General features: G+C 44.6%; 1 protein-coding gene across 3 annotated transcripts in view; it reads left to right on the forward strand.

The window, feature by feature from the left end:
- Positions 1-21579, forward strand: part of dcbld1 (discoidin, CUB and LCCL domain containing 1) — a 160470-nt gene that overhangs the window by 111121 nt on the left and 27770 nt on the right. For all 3 annotated transcript variants that reach the window (XM_060916409.1, XM_060916411.1, XM_060916410.1), the window contains exon 8: positions 6937-7128. In XM_060916409.1, the coding sequence (XP_060772392.1) occupies positions 6937-7128 (192 nt within the window). The remainder of the gene's footprint in view (positions 1-6936; positions 7129-21579) is intronic.

A 21579-nucleotide genomic window follows, 5' to 3' on the forward strand; every position in this document is an offset into this window, starting at 1 on the left:
TTTCTGTCCTTCATTCCTTCCTTCCTTTTCTCTTCTTTTCTCCTTTTCTGTCCCCCTTTCCCCTTCCTTCCTTTTCTCTCTTTTTCTCTCTTCTTTTTCTGTCCCCCTTTCCCCTTCCTTCCTTTTCTCTCTTCTTTCCTCCTTTCCTGCCCCCCTTTCCCCTTCTTCCTTCCTTTTCTCTCTTCTTTCCTCCTTTCCTGTCCCTCTTTCCCCTTCTTCCTTCCTTTTCCTGTCCCCCTTTCCCCTTCCTTCTTTTTCTCTCTTCTGCCCCCTTTCCCCTTCCTTCCTTTTCTCTCTTTTTCTCTCTTCTTTTTCTGCCCCCTTTCCCCTTCCTTCCTTTTCTCTCTTCTTTCCTCCTTTCCTGTCCCCCTTTCCCCTTCTTCCTTCCTTTTCTCTCTTCTTTCCTCCTTTCCTGTCCCTCTTTCCCCTTCTTCCTTCCTTTTCCTGTCCCCCTTTCCCCTTCCTTCTTTTTCTCTCTTCTGCCCCCTTTCCCCTTCCTTCCTTTTCTCTCTTCTTTCCTCCTTTTCTGTCCTTCATTCCTTCCTTCCTTCCTTTTCTCTTCTTTTCTCCTTTCCTCTCGCCCCTTCTCTTTCCTCCTCTTTCTTCCTTTTCTCTCTTTCCTCCATTCCTTTCCTTCCCCCTTCCTTGCTATTCTATTTTTTCATATTTGTTCTTTTTGTCAACTGTTTATTTATTTATTTATAAAAGGATATTTATCCATTGTTGTTTATTATTTTTATTATATTAATTATGTCACTTCTCCTCCTGTTGCTTCTCTAGGCTACATTTTATTTACATATTGGCATCAAATAGAAGTTTAATGGCGACACCCCTGAGGTGTGAGTGAGTGAAAGCCCTGCTGGTGGTTTCTCAGGCTGCTTTAGGCAGCGTGGGAACCTCTTATCTTCTGATTAGATTTATTTTTACCTGACAGTCTGGCAGCAGGAGGCTTTTATTTCATCGGAGTAGCTTGACTTGTGCTGGCACGTCTCAGGTGACTCTCTGTGCCAAGAAGCACACTAACAGAAAAAACAGCAGCCTGCTGTCAACATTGATCTCCAACGGCCGCTTCGTACACCTGCTCAGTTCAGCAGAAAAACACTGCTAGTGGGGTCTCCATGGCACGATGTCGCAGGATGAAAACACACACACACACATCCTCGCTGAAGTAGATAAGTGGCTACGAATCAATGAGCTGTTTTCTGAAATTAATTTACTGCACCAGAGTGCACTTAAGCCCATGACATCCAACCCCCTCTCGTTAAAACCACCCGAAACCTCATTACTGTCAATCCATCTCCAGCCACTTCAATCAGGATCAGTGTCCCGCCCCCTTCCAAGCTTCACTTTGCACTCGTACTATCAAACGCTAATACATCAAGGAAGTGGCTTTTAGACGGGGAATAAAAGCTTTCTCATTTCTTGTTTTGATACTGATATGTTCCGTACACATGACCCTGTTTAAGTACACACATGGTGAGGTTTTTAAGAGCCTTTTTTATCTTCCTGTTGAGTCAGTAAGCACTATAAATAAGTCACAGGCCACATGCATTTTATGTCGAACACACTCCTCACACAGCCAGAAAAACAGCGCTATTTCTTTTTGATGTTTTTTATATCCCTTTTATATTGCTTTCCTGTCTGGCAAAATGAAAACTGTCAGTGTAACAGTGTGCGTAAAGGCCATATTATATGCTTACAGACATTATAACTTCGCCGCCTGGCGCTGTAAGATCGCTGGCTGGGGCTAGAACCTCACTCACCAATGCTGTAAGATCACTGACAGGCGACAGCTGGCACTGTAAAATCGCCGACTGGGGCTGTAAGATTGCAGACAGGTGCTGTCTGGCACTATCACCTAGCTGCCTGGTTCTGTATGATTGCCGCCTGGTGCCAACTGGCACTATAAGATCGCTGACAGGTGCCACCTGGTGCTGTAAGATCGCCGACTGGCACTATAAGATTGCAGACAGGTGCTGACTGAGGCTATATCCTCACCAGCTGGTGCTGTAAGATTGCTGACTGGAACTGTAAGATCGCAGATGGGCGTTGCCTGGCGCTGACTGGCACTATAAGATCACCAACTGGCGCTGTAAGATTGCTGCCTGGCATGGACTGGCACTATAAGATTGCTGACTGGGGCTGTAAGATTGCTGACTGGCGCTGTAAGATCGCCAGCAGGTGCCACCTGGCGCTGTAAGATTGCAGACAGGTGCCCATGGGGGCTATAACCTCACCAACTGGCACTACAAGATTGCAGACAGGTGCCGACTGGGGCTATAGCCTCACCAACTGGTGCTGTAAGATTGCTTACTGGTACTGTATGACTGCAGATAGGCGCCGCCTGGCACTGTAAGATTGCTGCCTGGTGCCAACTGGCACTATAAGATCACCAACTGGTGCTGTAAGATTGCTTACTGGTACTGTATGACTGCAGATAGGCGCCGCCTGGCACTGTAAGATTGCTGCCTGGTGCCAACTGGCACTATAAGATCACCAACTGGTGCTGTAAGATCGCTGCCTGGCGCTGACTGGCACTATAAGATCGCCGACAGGTGCCACCTGGCGCTGTAAGATCGCTGCGTGGCGCTGTAAGATCAACAACTTGCACTATAAGATTGCAGACAGGTGCTGACTGGGGCTATAATCTCACTGACTGGTGCTGTAAGATTGCTGACTGGCACTATAAGATCACTGATGGGCACCACCTGGCACTGTAAGATCGCTGCCTGGCATCAACTGGCACTATAAGATTGCCAACTGGCGCTGTAAGATCACTGACAGGTCCCCTCTGTCACTATAAGGTCACCGACTGGGGCCGTAAGATTGACAACTGGAACTATAAGATCGCTGACAGGTGCTGACTGGCACTGTGAGATCACTGACTGGCACTATAAAATTGCAGACAGGTGGCAACTGGCAGTATAAGATCGCCAATAGGCGCTGCCTGGTGCCGACTGACACTATGAGACCGCCTACTGGTGCTATAAGATCACTGACCTGGTGCCTACTGGCACTGTAAGATCACTGACCTGGTGCCGACTGGCGCTGTAAGATCACAGACAATTGCCAACTAGCGCTGTAAGATCACCGATTGGCACTGTAAGATCGCCAACAGGTGCTGACTAGCGCTATAAGATTACCGACAGGTGCTGACTGGCGCTGTAAGATCACCGACTGGCACTATAAGATTGCAGACAATTGCCAGCTAGCACTGTAAGATCACCGACTGGCGCTAAAAGATCGCCAACAGGCACTGACTGGCACTGTTAGATCACCAATTGGCACTATAAAATTGCAGACAGGTGGCGACTGGCACTATAAGATCGCCAACTGGTGCTGTAAGATCGCCGATAGGTGCTGACTGACGCTGTAAGATCGCCGACATGTGCTGACTGGCGCTGTAAGATCGCCGACACGTGCTGACTGGTGCTATAAGATCACCGACAGGTGCCTACTAGCGCTATAAGATCACTGTCTAGCACTATAAAATTGCAGACAGGTGCCGACTGGCGCTGTAAGATTGCAGATAATTGCCAACTAGCGCTCCAAGATCGCCAACAGGTGCCGACTGGCACTATAAGATTGCAGACAATTGCAAACTGGCACTGTAAGATCACCGACTGGCCCTGTAAGATTGCAGACAGGTGCTGACTGGCGCTGTAAGATCATGGACTGACACTATAAAATTGCAAACAGGTGGCGACTGGCACTATAAGATCGCCAATAGGCACTGCCTGGTGCCAACTGACACTATGAGATCGCCAACTGGTGCTATAAGATCACCAACCAACACTATAAAATTGCAGACAGGTGCCAACTGGCGCTGTAAAATCGCCGACCTGGTGCCGACTGGCGCTATAAGATCACTGTCTAGCACTATAAAATTGCAGACAGGTGCCGACTGGCGCTATAACATCACTGTCTAGCACTATAAAATTGCAGACAGGTGCCGACTGGCGCTATAAGATCACTGTCTAGCACTATAAAATTGCAGACAGGTGCCAACTGGCGCTGTAAGATTGGAGACAATTGCCAACTAGCGCTCCAAGATCGCTAACAGGTGCTGACTGGCACTATAAGATCACCGACTGGCGCTGTAAGATTGCAGACAGGTGCCGACTGGCACTATAAGATCGCCGACAGGTGCTGACTGGCACTGTAAGATCACGGACTGACACTATAAAATTGCAGACAGGTGGCGACTGGCACTATAATATCGCCGATAGGCACTGCCTGGTGCCGACTGACACTATGAGATCGCCAACTGGCGCTATAAGATCACCAGCCAACACTATAAAATTGCAGACAGGTGCCAACTGGCGCTGTAAGATCGCCGACCTGGTGCCGACTGGCGCTATAAGATCACTGTCTAGCACTATAAAATTGCAGACAGGTGCCGACTGACGCTGTAAGATTGCAGACAATTGCCAACTCGCGCTCCAAGATCGCCAACAGGTGCTGACTGGCACTATAAGATCGCCGACTGGCACTATAAGATTGCAGACAATTGCAAACTGGCACTGTAAGATCACCGACTGGCGCTGTAAGATTGCAGACAGGTGCCGACTGGCGCTATAAGATCGCTGACAGGTGCTGACTGGCGCTGTAAGATCACGGACTGACACTATAAGATTGCAGACAGGTGCTGACTGGGGCTATAATCTCACTGACTGGTGCTGTAAGATTGCTGACTGGCACTATAAGATCACTGATGGGCACCACCTGGCACTGTAAGATCGCTGCCGGGCATCAACTGGCACTATAAGATTGCCAACTGGCGCTGTAAGATCACTGACAGGTCCCCTCTGTCACTATAAGGTCACCGACTGGGGCCGTAAGATTGACAACTGGAACTATAAGATCGCTAACAGGTGCTGACTGGCACTATAAGATCACCGACTGGCACTATAAGATTGCAGACAATTGCAAACTGGCGCTGTAAGATCACCGACTGGCGCTGTAAGATTGCAGACAGGTGCCGACTGGCACTATAAGATCGCCGACAGGTGCTGACTGGCGCTGTAAGATCACGGACTGACACTATAAAATTGCAGACAGGTGGCGACTGGCACTATAAGATCGCTGATAGGCACTGCCTGGTGCTGACTGACACTATGAGATCGCCAACTGGCGCTATAAGATCACCAACCAACACTATAAAATTGCAGACAGATGCCAACTGGCGCTGTAAGATCGCCGACCTGGTGCCGACTGGCGCTATAAGATCACTGTCTAGCACTATAAAATTGCAGACAGGTGCCGACTGATGCTGTAAGATTGCAGACAATTGCCAACTAGCGCTCTAAGATCGCCAACAGGTGCTGACTGGCACTATAAGATCGCCGACTGGCACTATAAGATTGCAGACAATTGCAAACTGGCGCTCTAAGATCACCGACTGGCGCTGTAAGATTGCAGACAGGTGCCGACTGGCACTATAAGATCGCCGACAGGTGCTGACTGGCGCTGTAAGATCACGGACTGACACTATAAAATTGCAGACAGGTGGCGACTGGCACTATAAGATCGCCGATAGGCACTGCCTGGTGCCGACCGGCACTATGAGATCGCCAACTGGCGCTATAAGATCACCAACCAACACTATAAAATTGCAGACAGGTGCCGAATGGCGCTGTAAGATCGCCGACCTGGTGCCGACTGGCACTGTAAGATCGCCGACTGGCGCTGTAAGATTGCAGACAGGTGCCGACTGGCACTATAAGATCGCCGACAGGTGCTGACTGGCGCTGTAAGATCACGGACTGACACTATAAAATTGCAGACAGGTGGCGACTGGCACTATAAGATCGCCGATAGGCACTGCCTGGTGCCGACCGACACTATGAGATCGCCAACTGGCGCTATAAGATCACCAACCAACACTATAAAATTGCAGACAGGTGCCGAATGGCGCTGTAAGATCGCCGACCTGGTGCCGACTGGCACTGTAAGATCGCCGACTGGCACTATAAGATTGCAGACAATTGCCAACTAGCGCTGTAAGATCACCGACTGACACTGTAAGATTGCCAACAGGTGCCGACTGGCACTATAACTTGATCAACTGGCGCTACTGTATTTACTGCAATGTTTAAAATCCTATATTCCTCTGCATTTCTTTTAGAGGTTATGTATCTGTCATGTCTGTCTACCTGCATGTGTATCTTTGCATGTGTTTCTGTCTGTCTGTATCCATCTAGCTGCCCGTTTCAGTCTGTCTGCCTCTATCCATCTGTCTGCATCTGTCTAACTATCCTTGTCAGTATGTCTTTCTGGCTTTCTGTCTGCCTTCCTGTTGGTCTCTCGTCTTGTCTGTCTGTCCGTCTCACTGTCCATGTAACTGTCCAGATCATGTCTACCTGTCTGTGTGTGTCAGTCTGTCTGTTTATCTGCATATGTAAATATTATACAGTATGACTGATATAAAATGGACGTTGGACTATAATGCAGGCTCATCAGCACACAGCAGCGTCCCAGCCCTCAAACTGTTCTGCACAGTAGCTACAGTGGGGCAAAAAAGTATTTAGTCAGTCACCAATTGTGCAAGTTCTCCCACTTAAAAAGATGAGAGAGGCCTGTACTTTTCATCATAGGTACACTTCAACTATGAGAGACAGAATGGGGGGAAAGAATCCAGTAAGGTTAGGAGGAAGACTGCAAGCAAAGGTTCACATACTTTTGCCACTCACAGATATGTAATATTGGATCGTTTTCCTCAATAAATAAATGACAAAGTATAATATTTTTGTCTCATTTGTTTAACTGGGTTCTCTTTATCTACTTTTAGGACTTGTGTGAAAATCTGATGATGTTTTAGGTCATATTTATGCAGAAATATAGAAAATTCTAAAGGGTTCACAAACTTTCAAGCACCACTGTATATCCGTTTGTGATGTCTATCGAAAGAGTGAAAATTGTTTTCTCGCTCTACAGACTGTTCCAAACAGATGGTACTTCAGCCCGTATCTGTTAGCGCCACGTGGGAGAAGGACGTATTCGATGGGACTCGGAGTGATTGGTCCCCAGACCTCGGAGACACCATCTCCCAGACTGGAATCTGGGACAACGAGTCTGACGGTAAACACTGGCTCCAACTCGACCTGGGAGAGAAGAAGAGGATCACAGGTTAGAGTTTGCGTTTACTTTGCTTATCTGTCACAGGACACGTACACATCCGAGACCTAAGTAACACATGAGATCATTCTCCAGGAAACTAACAAATGTCCATCAGTAACAAAGCTACTGTATATTTCGCTGCTTTAAGAGGAACTGAAGTTGACCTGAATGTTGCATGTCCATGTTGTATTTAGTGGATCCTTCTCTAGGTGAGCTATCTAGTGTTCCCTAAGCCACTATTGTACTATAGGAGCCAGTTTGAACGTATGACGGATTAAGAATCCAAATTATGGATGTATAAATGATGGATTTGTTCCTTTACTTATACTCTGAGGGGAAAAAAAAATCAGATATTCGCTGAAGGGGAAAAAATCCAGCTGATTCTGTCATGTGTCAAGAGTTTCATGGTCACTACTGATTATATCACAAAATCTTTTGGTTGACTTTTTTTATGTTGGACAAGTCCAAATAATTTTCCGTCACCCTGGATGTGGTTGCCGCATACGGCCCATTCTATAATCGCGGGTACGTTTCAAGTGTTGTTTCCATTGAACGTTTTATTGTCAGGGCGGCACGGTGGTGTAGTGGTTAGCGCTGTCGCCTCACAGCAAGAAGGTCCGGGTTCGAGCCCCGTGGCCGGCGAGGGCCTTTCTGTGCGGAGTTTGCATGTTCTCCCCGTGTCCGCGTGGGTTTCCTCCGGGTGCTCCGGTTTCCCTCACAGTCCAAAGACATGCTGGTTAGGTTAACTGGTGACTCTAAATTGAGCGTAGGTGTGAATGTGAGTGTGAATGGTTGTCTGTGTCTATGTGTCAGCCCTGTGATGACCTGGCGACTTGTCCAGGGTGTACCCCGCCTTTCGCCCGTAGTCAGCTGGGATAGGCTCCAGCTCGCCTGCGACCCTGTAGAACAGGATAAAGCGGCTAGAGATAATGAGATGAGAATATATCAGTCCATATGTCAAAGCAACGGCCGTAAACGATATTTGTTGAGACGTGTGTGAGACATCATAGGACAGAAGTAAAACGTACGGCGGAAATCAAAGTGACCAACATCTGCCAACGTTGTCAAAAGACGCGCGCGCCCTCTTTCGAATGCTGACGTAATCAAGCCGGAAGTTTTGTTTGTTTTGATAGCGATCAGGAAAGTTTGAAAAAAGTAGGCAGTAATAGTCATTTAAACTCATTTTTGTGCAATACTTCGTTTGGAAAACAGTTTTCAAAATGGCGGCGCTGACACTTCATGTTTTGAAGTCTCGCACAAGTCTCGTGGAGATTGCACGGATAAGCGACGCCTGCCATGGACCAAATGAACGAAATTCAACATGGCTGAAAACCGAATAGGCCGATAAGTATAATATTTAATTGCAATTAGTTGTCAATACGAATCACGATATATGGTTACTAAAACCGAAAACGTAATTGAACAACACGCTAATTAAGAAATAAAGCAAGTTTACAAATGACTTCAGTTCCCCTTTAACTCCACATGCTAACCTCAAACTAGCTACCACATGGCGTGTATAAAAACAGAATTTTATGGATTTTAATCATATTGTTTTTAAAAAAAAAATGAGTGAGAGATTTACTCCAATATCACAGTAACAGATTTGATGAATAATTAATCTACCGTTGCTGTAAAATCCTTAACATTTTGTTCAAATTAATGAGAGAAGAAACATAACATACCTCACTGCCTTTCTGAAGTTTCCCACCAGAGGAAGTGACCTCACTCAGTGCAGGTGTCATGCATATTATTAAAAGTCTTTGTAGACTTCATGCGGTTTTATAACAGGGTTGACAAGAACATCAGGACGGATAAAAAATATATTTTATTACTGAAATTTTGCATAATACAGAAAATAGACTTTCTATGCAATTTATTTTGTAACAGTTAATAGACTAAGCCAGTGGTTTTCAAAGTGGGGGCCGCGGCCCCCTGGGGGGGCGCTAGGGGGGCCTCAGAAAGCTGGAGGGACGATAACAAAAAAATTGCGAAAAAAATATATACTTTTTAAAAATAATTATTCTCATTCTCATCTCATCTCATTATCTCTAGCCGCTTTATCCTTCTACAGGGTCGCAGGCAAGCTGGAGCCTATCCCAGCTGACTACGGGCGAAAGGCGGGGTACACCCTGGACAAGTTGCCAGGTCATCACAGGGCTGACACTTATGGCCCTTTTCCACTACCCTTTTTCAGCTCGCTTCAGCTCACTTCAGCCCGACACGGCTCGCGTTTCGACTACCAAAAACCAGCACGACTCAGCTCGTTTCAGCCCTGCTTAGCCCCCAAAACTCGCACCGTTTTGGAGTGGGGCTGAAGCGAGCCAAACCGTGCCGACTGAGGTTGGGGGCGTGAGCAGACACTCCCCTGTGCACTGATTGGTGAGGAGGCGTGTCCTCACATGCCCACACACGCCCCGCGAGCGCGCTGGGATCTGTAAACACCGCAAACCCGGAAGAAGAAGAATTATGAATTACGAGAATTTCTGAAGCCTTATGCGCCTCGCCTCATCTATACGCTCTTGCCAGGATCTGTTGGCGTTGTCGGTGACAACAAGCCACAGCACCAAGACCAGCAACACTAACGACTCCATGTCCTCCATGTTTATTGTTTACTATTCGGGTCGTGAGACTACCGCTGAAAAGCTCACTGAATCAGTGACATACAGAGCATCGTGGACGAGTTCGCGGAGCGCAAGGCTCGTCGTATGCCCTTCAAATAATGCGCGCAGTAGGCTATTGATGTTTTATTATGAGCCATGTACAGTATGTCGCCTAATGTTTTTTTGTTTGAGTTACATGTTCGTTTGAAGGACTTAATGTACAAAATAACATAGTTGCACCCCGTAGTGTTGAAATTGGTAAACACAGTGCATTCAGTGAGGTTTGCACCGCCCTCCTTTTATTTCTGACTCTTCCTGTCACCACTCTGAGCGCTCATTCGTATGCCCTTCAAATAATGTGCGCAGTATAGGCTATTGATGTTTTATTATGAGCCATGTACAGTATCCTAATGTTTTTTGTTTCTGAGTTACATGTTCGTTTGAAGGACTTGATGTACTAAATAACATATAGTTGCACCCGGTAGTGTTGAAATTGGTAAACACCGCAGTTGCGGACATTTTGTAGCCTAAAATGATGTTATGATAAGCTTTAATAAAGGGCCCGGTCATTTGCCCCGCCCCCGGCCCGGCTCTGACTTGTTCCGCCACTGTCACTGATGTCACTGTTTGCGCTGCTTAACGACATCACGTGACGTCCACCCACTTTCACTAACTCCACCCAATGTGTCCACCCACTTCCAGCCAGCACGGTTCAGCGCGGTTGTAGTCGAAATGCAACTCCAACAGCCCCGCTCAGCTCGACTCGGCACGGCACGACTCAGCCGCGTTTGTAGTGGAAAAGCGGCATTAGACACAGACAACCATTCACACTCACATTCACACCTACGGTCAATTTAGAGTCACCAGTTAACCTAACCTGCACGTCTTTGGACTGTGGGGGAAACCGGAGCACCCGGAGGAAACCCACGCGGACACGGGGAGAACATGCAAACTCCGCACAGAAAGGCCCTCGCCGGCCCCGGGGCTCGAACCCAGGACCTTCTTGCTGTGAGGCGACAGCGCTAACCACTACACCACCGTGCCGCCCCAAAAATAATTATTATTAAATATATTGTAATTAGTTTTTTAATCATTATTATAAAATATAATTATTAATAATAATACATCATATTGAAACGTTGTTTGCCATGCTCATCTCTCCGATTGCCTGTGACGTTGCGGTTTGCGTTATTTATCAAGCTGCTTTGCTCCTCAAGCTAGCGTATCGCTAGCGCAAAATGGACAGGTTTTTGAAGAAGAGACCGAAGGAACAAACCAACAGCCCTGCTGTGGAGGACACTGCTGCGAAAAAAACTAAGAAGTCCTGGCCAAATAAAATCCGAAAATATGAGGCAGCATACATTAAGTATGGCTTTACAGCCATACAGAAAAATGGCCATGATTGCCCGAAATGCATCCTCTGTCTGGAGACCCTGTCAAACGAGTGCTTAAAACCTTCGAAACTTCAGCGTCACTTGGTACAAAAACATCCGACAGATGCCGAAAAAACAGTAGATTTCTTCAGATGCAAAGAAGAGCATTTGGTCAGGCAATCTGCTGCATTCACCCAGCAAGCTACTGTCCCCGAGCGGGCCCTGAAGGCATCATTTTTAGCCTCGTACCACATTGCTCATGCTAAAAAACCTCACTCAATTGGAGAAGATTTGATTTTACCAGCCACCAAAGACATTGTCCGAGAATTGCTTGGTGAGGATGCTGCCAAAAAAATCGATGCTGTCCCACTCTCTGATAACACCGTGAGCCGACGGATTGGTGACATGGCTCAAGACGTATCTGCTCAGCTGTTGGAGCAGGTGAGAGCCAGCGAATACTTCGCACTTCAGCTGGATGAGAGCACAGATTTATCCAATGAGGCCCAACTGCTTGTGTACATCAGATTTATTTCACAGGAAAGATTTGTGGAGGAAATCCTATTTTATAAACCACTTGAAAGAAGAACTACTGGGAAAGGCATTTTTCAAGTTTTGGATGATTACATTGAGTCTAACGGATTGGACTGGACCCGTTGTGTGGGGGTGTGTTCGGACGGAGCCGCGGCAATGACCGGGAAGATCAGTGGAGTGACCGCTCTCATTAAGCAGAAGGCCCCGTATGTAGTGGCCACACACTGCAGGCTCCATCGCGAGGCACTGGTCGCAAAAAGGATGGATAACGAGTTGAATCAGGTACTACAGGAGGTTATACAGTTTATTGTTCAGTGCGAAAATATTTGTGTTGAAAACATGTTGGTTAATAATATTCTTATGCTAAACAAACGTAATAATTATTGACTATTGAATAAAAGTAAGAGAAAACATTCTAAAAGTTGATGTTTCTTTACATATTTTGTAGCATTGTCTGTGGGTTTGCAAAGGGGGTCCCCGGCCAGAAGCTAATGCTGTTTGGGGGGCCTTGGCATGGAAAAGTTTGGGAACCCCTGGACTAAGCCCCCCAAAAACAGATTGTTAGACTGAATCACTTCATGTTTATTCGAGTTGAATGGATGAATCAGGAGTCGAAGAGCCAGTAATGTGGGGGGAGGGGTGGGAGTCATTTATGCCGCTTTTCCACGACCAACGCGGCTGAGTCGGGCTGAGCCGTGCCGTGCTGAGTTGGGCTGAGTCGAGCTGAGTGGGGCTGTTGGAGTTGCATTTCGACTACAACCGCGCTGAACGGAAGTGGGTGGACACATTGGGTGGAGTTAGCGAAAGTGGGTGGACGTCACGTGATGTTGTTAGGCGGCACAAACAGTGACATCAGTGACCTTTTAAGCGGTAGTCTCACGACCCGGATAGTAAACAATAAACATGGAGTCGTTAGTGTTGCTGGTCTTGGTGCTGTGGCTTGTTGTCACCGACAACGCCAACAGATACTGGCAAGAGCGTATAGATGAGGCGAGGCGCATAAGGCTTCAGAAATTCTCGTAATTCGTAATTATTCTTCTTCTAGGTCTACGGTGTTTACAGATCCAAGGGTGCTCGCGGGGCATGTGTGGGCATGTGAGGACACTCGTCCTCACCAATCAGTGCACAGGGGAGTGTCTCCTCACGCCCCTAGCCCCACTCGGTTCGGTTTGGCTCGCTTCAGCCCCACTCCAAAACCGTGCGAGTTTTGGGGGCTGAGTAGGGCTGAAGCGAGCCGAGTCGTGCTGCTCTGAGGTAGTCGAAACGCGAGCCGTGTCGGGCTGAAGTGAGCTGAAAAAGGTTAGTGGAAAAGGGCCATTAGTTAATGGTTTATGGGTCTAAAATGTACATCAAGCAATGCTATTGGTGAAAGTTTGTCATAATTGTTCGGTATTATTGTTCAAAACTGATTCAATAAAGATTTATTTTGTGGAAAATAACAAAAGGTTTATCTCGGAGATGCGAAATGTCCCCCGAATTCTAGAATCACCAAAACACCATTCCTGCATCCTAACCAGTCTCATAACTAGATTCTCTCTATATTGGCTAGCTGTAATCCAAGTTAACCAGGCCACAGTGTAGGTACAAATCTCCTCTGGCTCAGCATTCACGATCTGAAAACTCGGTGAAACTCTACTTCTTAGGTTTCAACTGTTTTCCTTGATCAGTTTTCAACCTTTTTTTTTTCCTCCCCCTTTCATTCTGGAATAATGTAGATTAACAGGATTAGACCTCTCTGTGCACACATCTGTCAGAGAGAGAGGAGGAAAAGGATCAGAGTCCAGGCTTCGGTCCAGAGACTGTTACAAGGCCTAATTATCCTTACAAAGGCTCTTTCTCGTGACCGTCGAGACCATGAAGTATCCAATGTTCGTGCCCTAGAGCGCATGAGAGTTCCCATGCTCCTCCGCCTTCCACCCAGCTGATCACTGCGGCTTTTTCCCTGGAGTTGCAGAAAAGCATTGTCTGTTTGGTTTTTTGGCATTTCAATTAATTTTTATTTATTTATTTACAAAGGCACATTTCAGTATAGGAGCAGGAGATTGTTTAGAACATGGTGGCCAGGCCGATTTTGGCTCAGCCAGAACAAGAGAAAGCTCGCTTTGTGTTCTGCACAGAAGCTGTGTGGGTTTTTTTTTGTTTTTTAAACGTGATGTTTGTGACTGGACTCGGAGAGAGGAAGGTCTGTTATCTTAGGGTGTATTCAGACCAGGATAGTTCGATAGTTCACTTGCTTTGGTCCGAACCAAATGTTTTGTTTTTTTTTTTCATTTTGGTGCGGTTCGCTTTCACACTGTACATTTTAGTAAGCGGACCAAAATCTGTCAACAAAGCCACGCGCCCTGAGGTCGTTCAGCTATTGGTCAGAGACGACACGCGCACAAAGCGTTAAGCTCAAAAGTAGTCATGGAGGCTTTCCGTGCTGTTATTCTTTTTAATGTCATCAAAGCTATATGTTTTTTCCAGTTTTTACTGTTTTCACAATTGTGCGATTACTATGCTGTTGTACAAGTAATTTATCAACGACGACGACAAAGGGCAAGGCGGCTACGGAGGATAGCGCTGATGAGCGCACATCATGTTGTGACAGTTCTGGCTCTTCACGCAATAGATGAATTTCTTTTTTGCGTCGCTAGTACCGCCACTTTTTGAAAGAATGTCCCTGATTTTAATGTAGGTCTGACAGAGTTTCTTCACTTTTAGCCGACATTGTTCTGGGGAGCGCGTGAACCCCTTCTCCTTCATTTTCTCACTGAATACAGCAAACACGTCGGCATTTTTGTGTGTTCTCTCCAAAAGCTCAGATATGTGGACATCTGCCCATATATCCACAAGGGCACGCGTTTCTTCCTCGGCCCACGTTTGCCCCCTACTCATTTTTTGTACTCGCCTACCACTGGTGACTGAACGACCCTTGACAACCGAAACAGTGTTTGCACTTTGTGGTGGATAGGGCTGGGTATCACCAGATACCTCACGATACGATACTATGGCGATATTTTGCCCACGATAACGATAATATCACGGTACAGCGATTCTGCGATAATCGATATATTGCAAGAAATTTCAACCACATCACAATATCTGTGTCACTGAAGAAAATCAGAATTTATTGACCACTGTAAAATTACATTTCACATACATAACTACACACTCTTGCCAGACATATATTTGTCTCTATTCCACTGCTGGCAAAACCAAGAGTTGCTTCACTACAACATACAGAAAATTCCCATTTCTGTGCTAGTATTATCAACTTTTCTGTAAGCATGGACACATCAGTGCTGCTTAACAAGCAGAATCAAATTGTTTTATGAAAACTTAAAACTTGCACTGCAGACTGCACATACATTTCAGTGCTAACACTAATATCAATTTGTTCTTTGTAAACTTGAGAACGTATACCGGAGAACATTTAACTTGTGCTTATTTTGCAGGAACAACACACTGTCTGAAACACATTGAAAAGTGCAGTGTGCATCTTAGTCTCCTACTGCGCATGCGCGAAGCCTACTGCGCATGCACAGAACACATGAATTAGCAAGTTCTCATACAGACCGGTTTATTATTCAAAACAAGGCATTACAAATTATTTGACTCGGCCAAAGACTCGACCAATACGCACAAAACATAAAAATCGGCAAATGCGTGAAATACTCACCAATTTTCTATCAGCCCAGCTGATCGGTAGAACAAAACTACTGTTGAATTTTCCTACCCTCCTGGATTTCGCGCATGCGCAGTAGGCTTGGTAGGACAAATCCAAGAGGTAGGGTAACTTTACAGAACACCGGCTCACTGTTTTTTTTCTCCTTTCCTTTGGAATCCAAAGTGCCTCCAAACATCTGCCTTAAAGTTCGGTGGTGTCTCTAGGTTTACGTTAACAGCCATGCTTGCTTGTTTTTTTTCCTCACTGCAACCGCCGGGGAAAAAAGAGAAGACGAAGAGTGCCTTGAAGTGAGGGAGCGGCACAGCGACACCTCGCGGAGCGGAGGTGCGGAAGTCGTACTGGATTTACAACCCGTCTGAAACATGATTTATTATTTGAAAAAATATCGATATTCAAATTTTGAGTATCGATATTGAATCAGAAGACAAAGTATCGCGATATATCGCCGTATCGATATTTCTGCACAACCCTAGCGGTGGCGTGTCAAGACTCTGTTTCCCATAATGCTCGACAAACGACGGAAGCTCCCGAGGTACAAAAAAGCAAAACTGTCGGATTAGGTCCGGTCTGCTTTCACACCTCCAAAAGATCCGCACCAGGGTTCCTTTGGTCCGGACCGAGTCCGACCTTGCAGCTCGGTCTCGGTCCGCTTGTTTGGTCCGGACCAGAGTTCGGTGGTTTGTATTCAGACCAACCCAAAAGGTCCGGACCGAGGGAAATTTGGTTCATTTGGTCGTTTGGTCCGGACCAAACAACGTAGGTGTGAATACGCCCTTAGTCTAATATGATGAGACCGAGTGTCACTGAAGAATACTGCGCTTTATTTGGAGAAGGTCCTCGACCTCTGGTGTTCTCCTGCCCTCAGCTGAAAGCTTTATCCTCAGCAGTGTAAACAAGAGAGACGAGATGATTCGGGGTGACCAGGTTTTGTTTGCTTTTTGTTTTTTTTTCTTATATTCAAAGCACAACATATGATAACTGATGATAAATTTGTTCTTTACAGAATAACTTTTACCCTGTCCACACTAGGGATTTTGTACCAATACGATACTACTTTCGTACCGCAACACCTGTCCACACTAGCAACTATACCGGTATTGTAGCGGTATAACTGTATCGGTACAAAACCCACAAATGTACGGGTTTCGTACCGGTACAGTATCGGTACTGTAGCGCTTCGCTGTAGTGTGGACAGATGAAGCGGTTCTGTATCGATACAAATATAATGCGCATGCGCAATGAACCATTCCTACTTCTTCCGGGTTATTCATACAATACAATACGCACACGCTTTCCAGCTGTAAATAAAACGTCAAAATGGCTCAAAACGACCGTGGAGCTACATGGAGCAAAGACGAAGTTATGTGTTTGTCGGAGCTTTGGGGAGACGAGCGATGCCAGGAACAGTTGAGGGGTACACGTCGAAATATCTCGGAAGGAAGTTACTCGGTAACCACGGAAACATTTCGCGCACGCGCATTTCAACTACCGTGAAAGAAAACCGCAAACATTTCTCGCTAGTGTGGACAGATGCACTAAACTGTACCGGTATACTTTGTATCGATACAGATATACCACTTTCGTACCGGTATATATGTGAACACAGCTTAAGTGTATGTGATGAATTAGGTTTTACTTCTTGCTCTTGCTGCAAGAGATCCATCCTTGGACGTGTGGGTGGAGCTAATAAGGGTGAAGACCACTCTTTTGTGGGTCAGATTCTCAGGTCACGTGATCATCTGAAAGGTTTCTAATCTTCTTTGGCAGTATTATAAGACTTGTTAATGTTTCAGATTTGTTTTTATTTCATTACCATTACAAAAACGGTTTCTTGATATTTAGCTCGACGATCTAAAGTCCCAATCCCAAATGTCTTCCTTCATCATGGGTCATCAACGGACGGACTGCAGTATATTGTCGATGTAGTATACAGCCATTGACTCTAGTTTGCGAATCATCAACCTGTATGCTGTAGCAGATGATCTGTCGCGTTATTGTAAATGATTTAGGTTGAAGAAGCTCATTGGACTGGAGGCTAGCCATAAGGCTAGAGACATTAGATCAAAGGAACACACAGCAGTGCTTCCCCCCCCCACTGCACGAAAAGTCTGTATAAGTGAAGCGGACAATCCTAGGGGCGTTCTCTCCAGGCATTTTAGCGCCATTAATGTTAGTTTGTTCCTGAACATGACGTATGAACAGGTCAATGTGCATTCTCTTGCACGAAATTAGTATAAAAATTAATGTAGATATAAATATCTTATGCCAAATTGTTATGGCATGTTGCAAAAAATAAAGAAAAAAATCTGAGTCCTCGTCTCCAATTTACAAGTCCAAATGCAATTAATGCACATGTCCTAGCAGGGTTCAACATTAAGAGCTGCCCGATTGCCCGGGGCAAGTGAAACATGCAAGTGGGATATGTCCCCGACGTGCCCGACTGGGCAAGTTGGAATGAGCATATATTACGAACTAGCACCACAAAAATTAGGCTTTTTGATCTTTTATTTCAGTTCCTAAAAGCATCCCTCACTAAGTATTCACCATTATGTTTTAGCTATTTTCTTAGTCTCGGATTCATTTACTGCTTCTGTTATTTATTGTTTCTATTATCAGAGGAACCCAGTCCTGTGCAAAATAGTTATATATCGGGGGGTTTATTTATTTATTTGTTTAATTTTTTAGAAATATCATCCACCTCTAGGTTAAAAAAAAAACAAAAAACGCACTGTGTCCTGAGAGACCGACTGCACTGATTTCAGTTACAGGTTGCCAGGTCTGTATAAAACACCCACAACCTACACACTAAACAATAATTTTAAACTCAAAACATTGTCCTGTCTGTCATGACTCAGCGCTGGGTTGTTTTTTTTTCTTTAAACCTAGAGGTGGATGATATTAAAAAAAAAAAAGATATATAAATATTCTCAAACACAGTACTGTTCAGAAGTCTTGGCACCCTATTGTTTTCTTCATACAAACTTTGTTATAGATTTCTGTTTTATGATTTCTACATTATCGAGTACTGAACCGACAGTCTGAGAGAGTTCTACACAAACACACCGAACTTTACAAGAGCTGCATGTATGTGAAATGGAAATAAATCGACTAAGGCAGGAAAAACTATGTTGGATAAAATTATTGTTTGGTTCAAGTAAAAAGTAACCAATAACCAAACTTAATAATAAACTTAATCAATCACCAAACTTCAACTCAATGTGTGATCTTCATTTTATGTTGCAGTTCACAACTAATTCTACGGTTTTCCTTAAAAAAAAAAAAGTAGTACTCGCAAAATGGGGGAAAGTGAAAATATTTGGGGGTAAGTGGAAATTAACCCCCACTTGCCCCCCAGGGCAAGTGGGTTTAAAAGTTAATGTCAAGCCCTGCCCAGTCCAAATCAAATCATGAGTCCTTAAAATTAGGGCACGAGTCCTGGACTCGAGTACTACAAGCCTGATTACTACCTTGTAGTTACTGTCTAGAACCAGAAATGAGTCCACACTCGACAGCGTCCGTTCATTATACATGTACTGACTGATTTCTGAGTCCTGGTCTCCATGTTTTCAACACTGCATGTTCAGAGGTTAGAAGGAATAAAAACACATGACTGACTTTATGACTGACTGTCTTGTATCAACAACAGTTCGAGCTTTGTTGGTAACATTTTGTCCAGGTTAAAGTTGGTCCCGTGTTAGAAAGAGAGTGTCAGCGACTAATATTCTGACCTCATTGGCACAGTGCCAAAAATGAGTTTGGCATGGTGCCAGCCAACCAATGAGGCATCAAATTAAATTACCTGTAGCTGTTTTGCAAATCCATAGTAACAGTAGTGTCAGTCTGGTCCAGAAATGCACTTCCCAGCAAACACAAAAACGTTTATATAACGTTGTATAAACGTTTGGCTAACGTTTCAGAAATGTTACAAAATAACGTTTATAAAACGAAAATTTGTGGACAATTTTTTCGTTTTATAAACGTTTGAAAAACATTCTGGAAACCATCATACAACATTCTGGAAACGTTTCAGAAACGTTTTTTAAAACATTGTATAAACGTTTCTTAAAACCATTTAAAAACAATAGTAAAACGTTTCTTTAATGTTTTAGAAACATTATTAGAAACATGTTAATACCTGTTAAACTTATAATATAACAACACATTTTTGTTATTGCACTTAAGTTTATTTCATTCCTCTTTGCAAGTTCAACAAAACCGATTTGAGAGCAGAGTTTTTTTACATAGACAATATTCACATTTACATATAAAGCCCTCATGAACAGCAAAAATGATAAAGATACTAGTATTAAAAATTTATCTAAATTTATTAAAGAAGCCTTGCTACTAAGTGGACCCGGCCTTCTCGATCTTGTCCCAACAGCAACACGCTCAAAATGGCGCTACTTCCGGTCCCTGCGCCTGCGCAAAGACGTAGGTCGCGCAGGCGCAGGGAACCAGCGAACAAAATGCCAGGGCCAAAAGGGCGTGTATTTTAGCAAATATAAAATGACGAATGGTCGTCTATCCAAATTATTCAAACCATACTTGATAATTACGAGACTAGAGCCACACATTTAATGATTTATCTATCTATCTAGATCTACATCTAAAAAATATTTAGCTAGATCGAAGGGTTTTTTTTCAACGTTTATTAAACGTTTATACAACCACTTATTTTCCATAAAATTATTCCCATGTTTTTTGATACTTTTTAAAAACGTCATCATGTAGTGTTTATAATCACACAATTAATTGTAGAAATTTTAATATTATCTGTTTTAGCCAGAAGTCTCCGAATATGTATAACGTTTTATAAACGTTTCATAAACGTTGTGAATGAAACGTTTTAAAGAGAACGTTTATAAAACGTCAGTAAAATGTTACTCATTTACTGATTATTTTGATAATTGTAATACAATCATTATGACATCTTAATATCTAAAAATACCAAGAGATGATAAAAAATGTGCCACAGGTCAGCAAATATGACTTTATTAAATTTTCACCACCGTTTCATAAACGTTTCATAAACGTTTAATAAAACCTAACCTTAATGCAACCCAAATTAAATGTTTTATAAATGTTTTGTGTTTGCTGGGTTTAGACCGAGCTGAAACGTGTACATCATGGACATTTTTGAAGGCTTTTCTGCCTGGAAAGTGGACCATTTTGGGTTGCATGTCAGATTTCACTTTGGTTTGTATTTCCTGCATATGTATGGAATCAATTTTGTGCCAAAATGTTCATACAATACTTTTGAAATATCAAACAAAAACGACAAATCAAAATACAAAAAAAACAAAAAAAAAGTCAATTTTTTTAGACTGGCAAACAAATTATTCGTGTAATCGTGCAAAATATCAGTCTATTACTCTTCAGAAACCTTTTATTTTTGTTCCACGTCTTTCTCGGTTTTGTTTGACGTAATTTATTTTGGTTGCGATTCCAGCTTTCTCGTTTGCGCTCCCTAACTTTTTGCTTGCAGTTTTGGCACAAACTTCACGTGTGGGCGGGCCGTCCAGGAATGTATTCCCATTGGCTAACTTGTGTTTGACTGACAGCTGCGCTCAGCCATTTCCTACTCGGATTCTGGCGGACTGTTTGACGAGTGACTGATCCATTGACAGTAAACAAGGATCGAGTGGACTTCAGTGGCGACTATGATATTGAATTAATTCAACAAAGTGTAAATTCAATATCATAGTCGCCACTGACGGCACGGTGGTGTAGTGGTTAGCGCTGTCGCCTCACAGCAAGAAGGTCCGGGTTCGAGCCCCGTGGCCGGCGAGGGCCTTTCTGTGCGGAGTTTGCATGTTCTCCCCGTGTCCACATGGGTTTCCTCCGGGTGCTCCGGTTTCCCCCACAGTCCAAAGACATGCAGGTTAGGTTAACTGGTGACTCTAAATTGAGCGTAGGTGTGAATGTGAGTGTGAATGGTTGTCTGTGTCTATGTGTCAGCCCTGTGATGACCTGGCGACTTGTCCAGGGTGTACCCCGCCTTTCGCCCGTAGTCAGCTGGGATAGGCTCCAGCTTGCCTGCAACCCTGTAGAAGGATAAAGCGGCTAGAGATAATGAGATGAGATGAGTCGCCACTGAAGTCCACTCGATCCTTGTTTACCGTCAATGGATCGGTCACTCGTCAAACAGTCCGCCAGAATCCGAGTAGGAAATGGCCGCAACAGCCTCCGGGGGAATGGCTGAGCGTAGCTGTCAGTCAAACACAAGTTAGCCAATGGGAATGCATTCCTGGACAGTCCACCCACACGTGAAGTTTGTGCCAAA

Source organism: Neoarius graeffei, chromosome 3, assembly GCF_027579695.1.
Source record: "Neoarius graeffei isolate fNeoGra1 chromosome 3, fNeoGra1.pri, whole genome shotgun sequence".
In the NCBI taxonomy this organism is placed as follows: domain Eukaryota; kingdom Metazoa; phylum Chordata; class Actinopteri; order Siluriformes; family Ariidae; genus Neoarius; species Neoarius graeffei.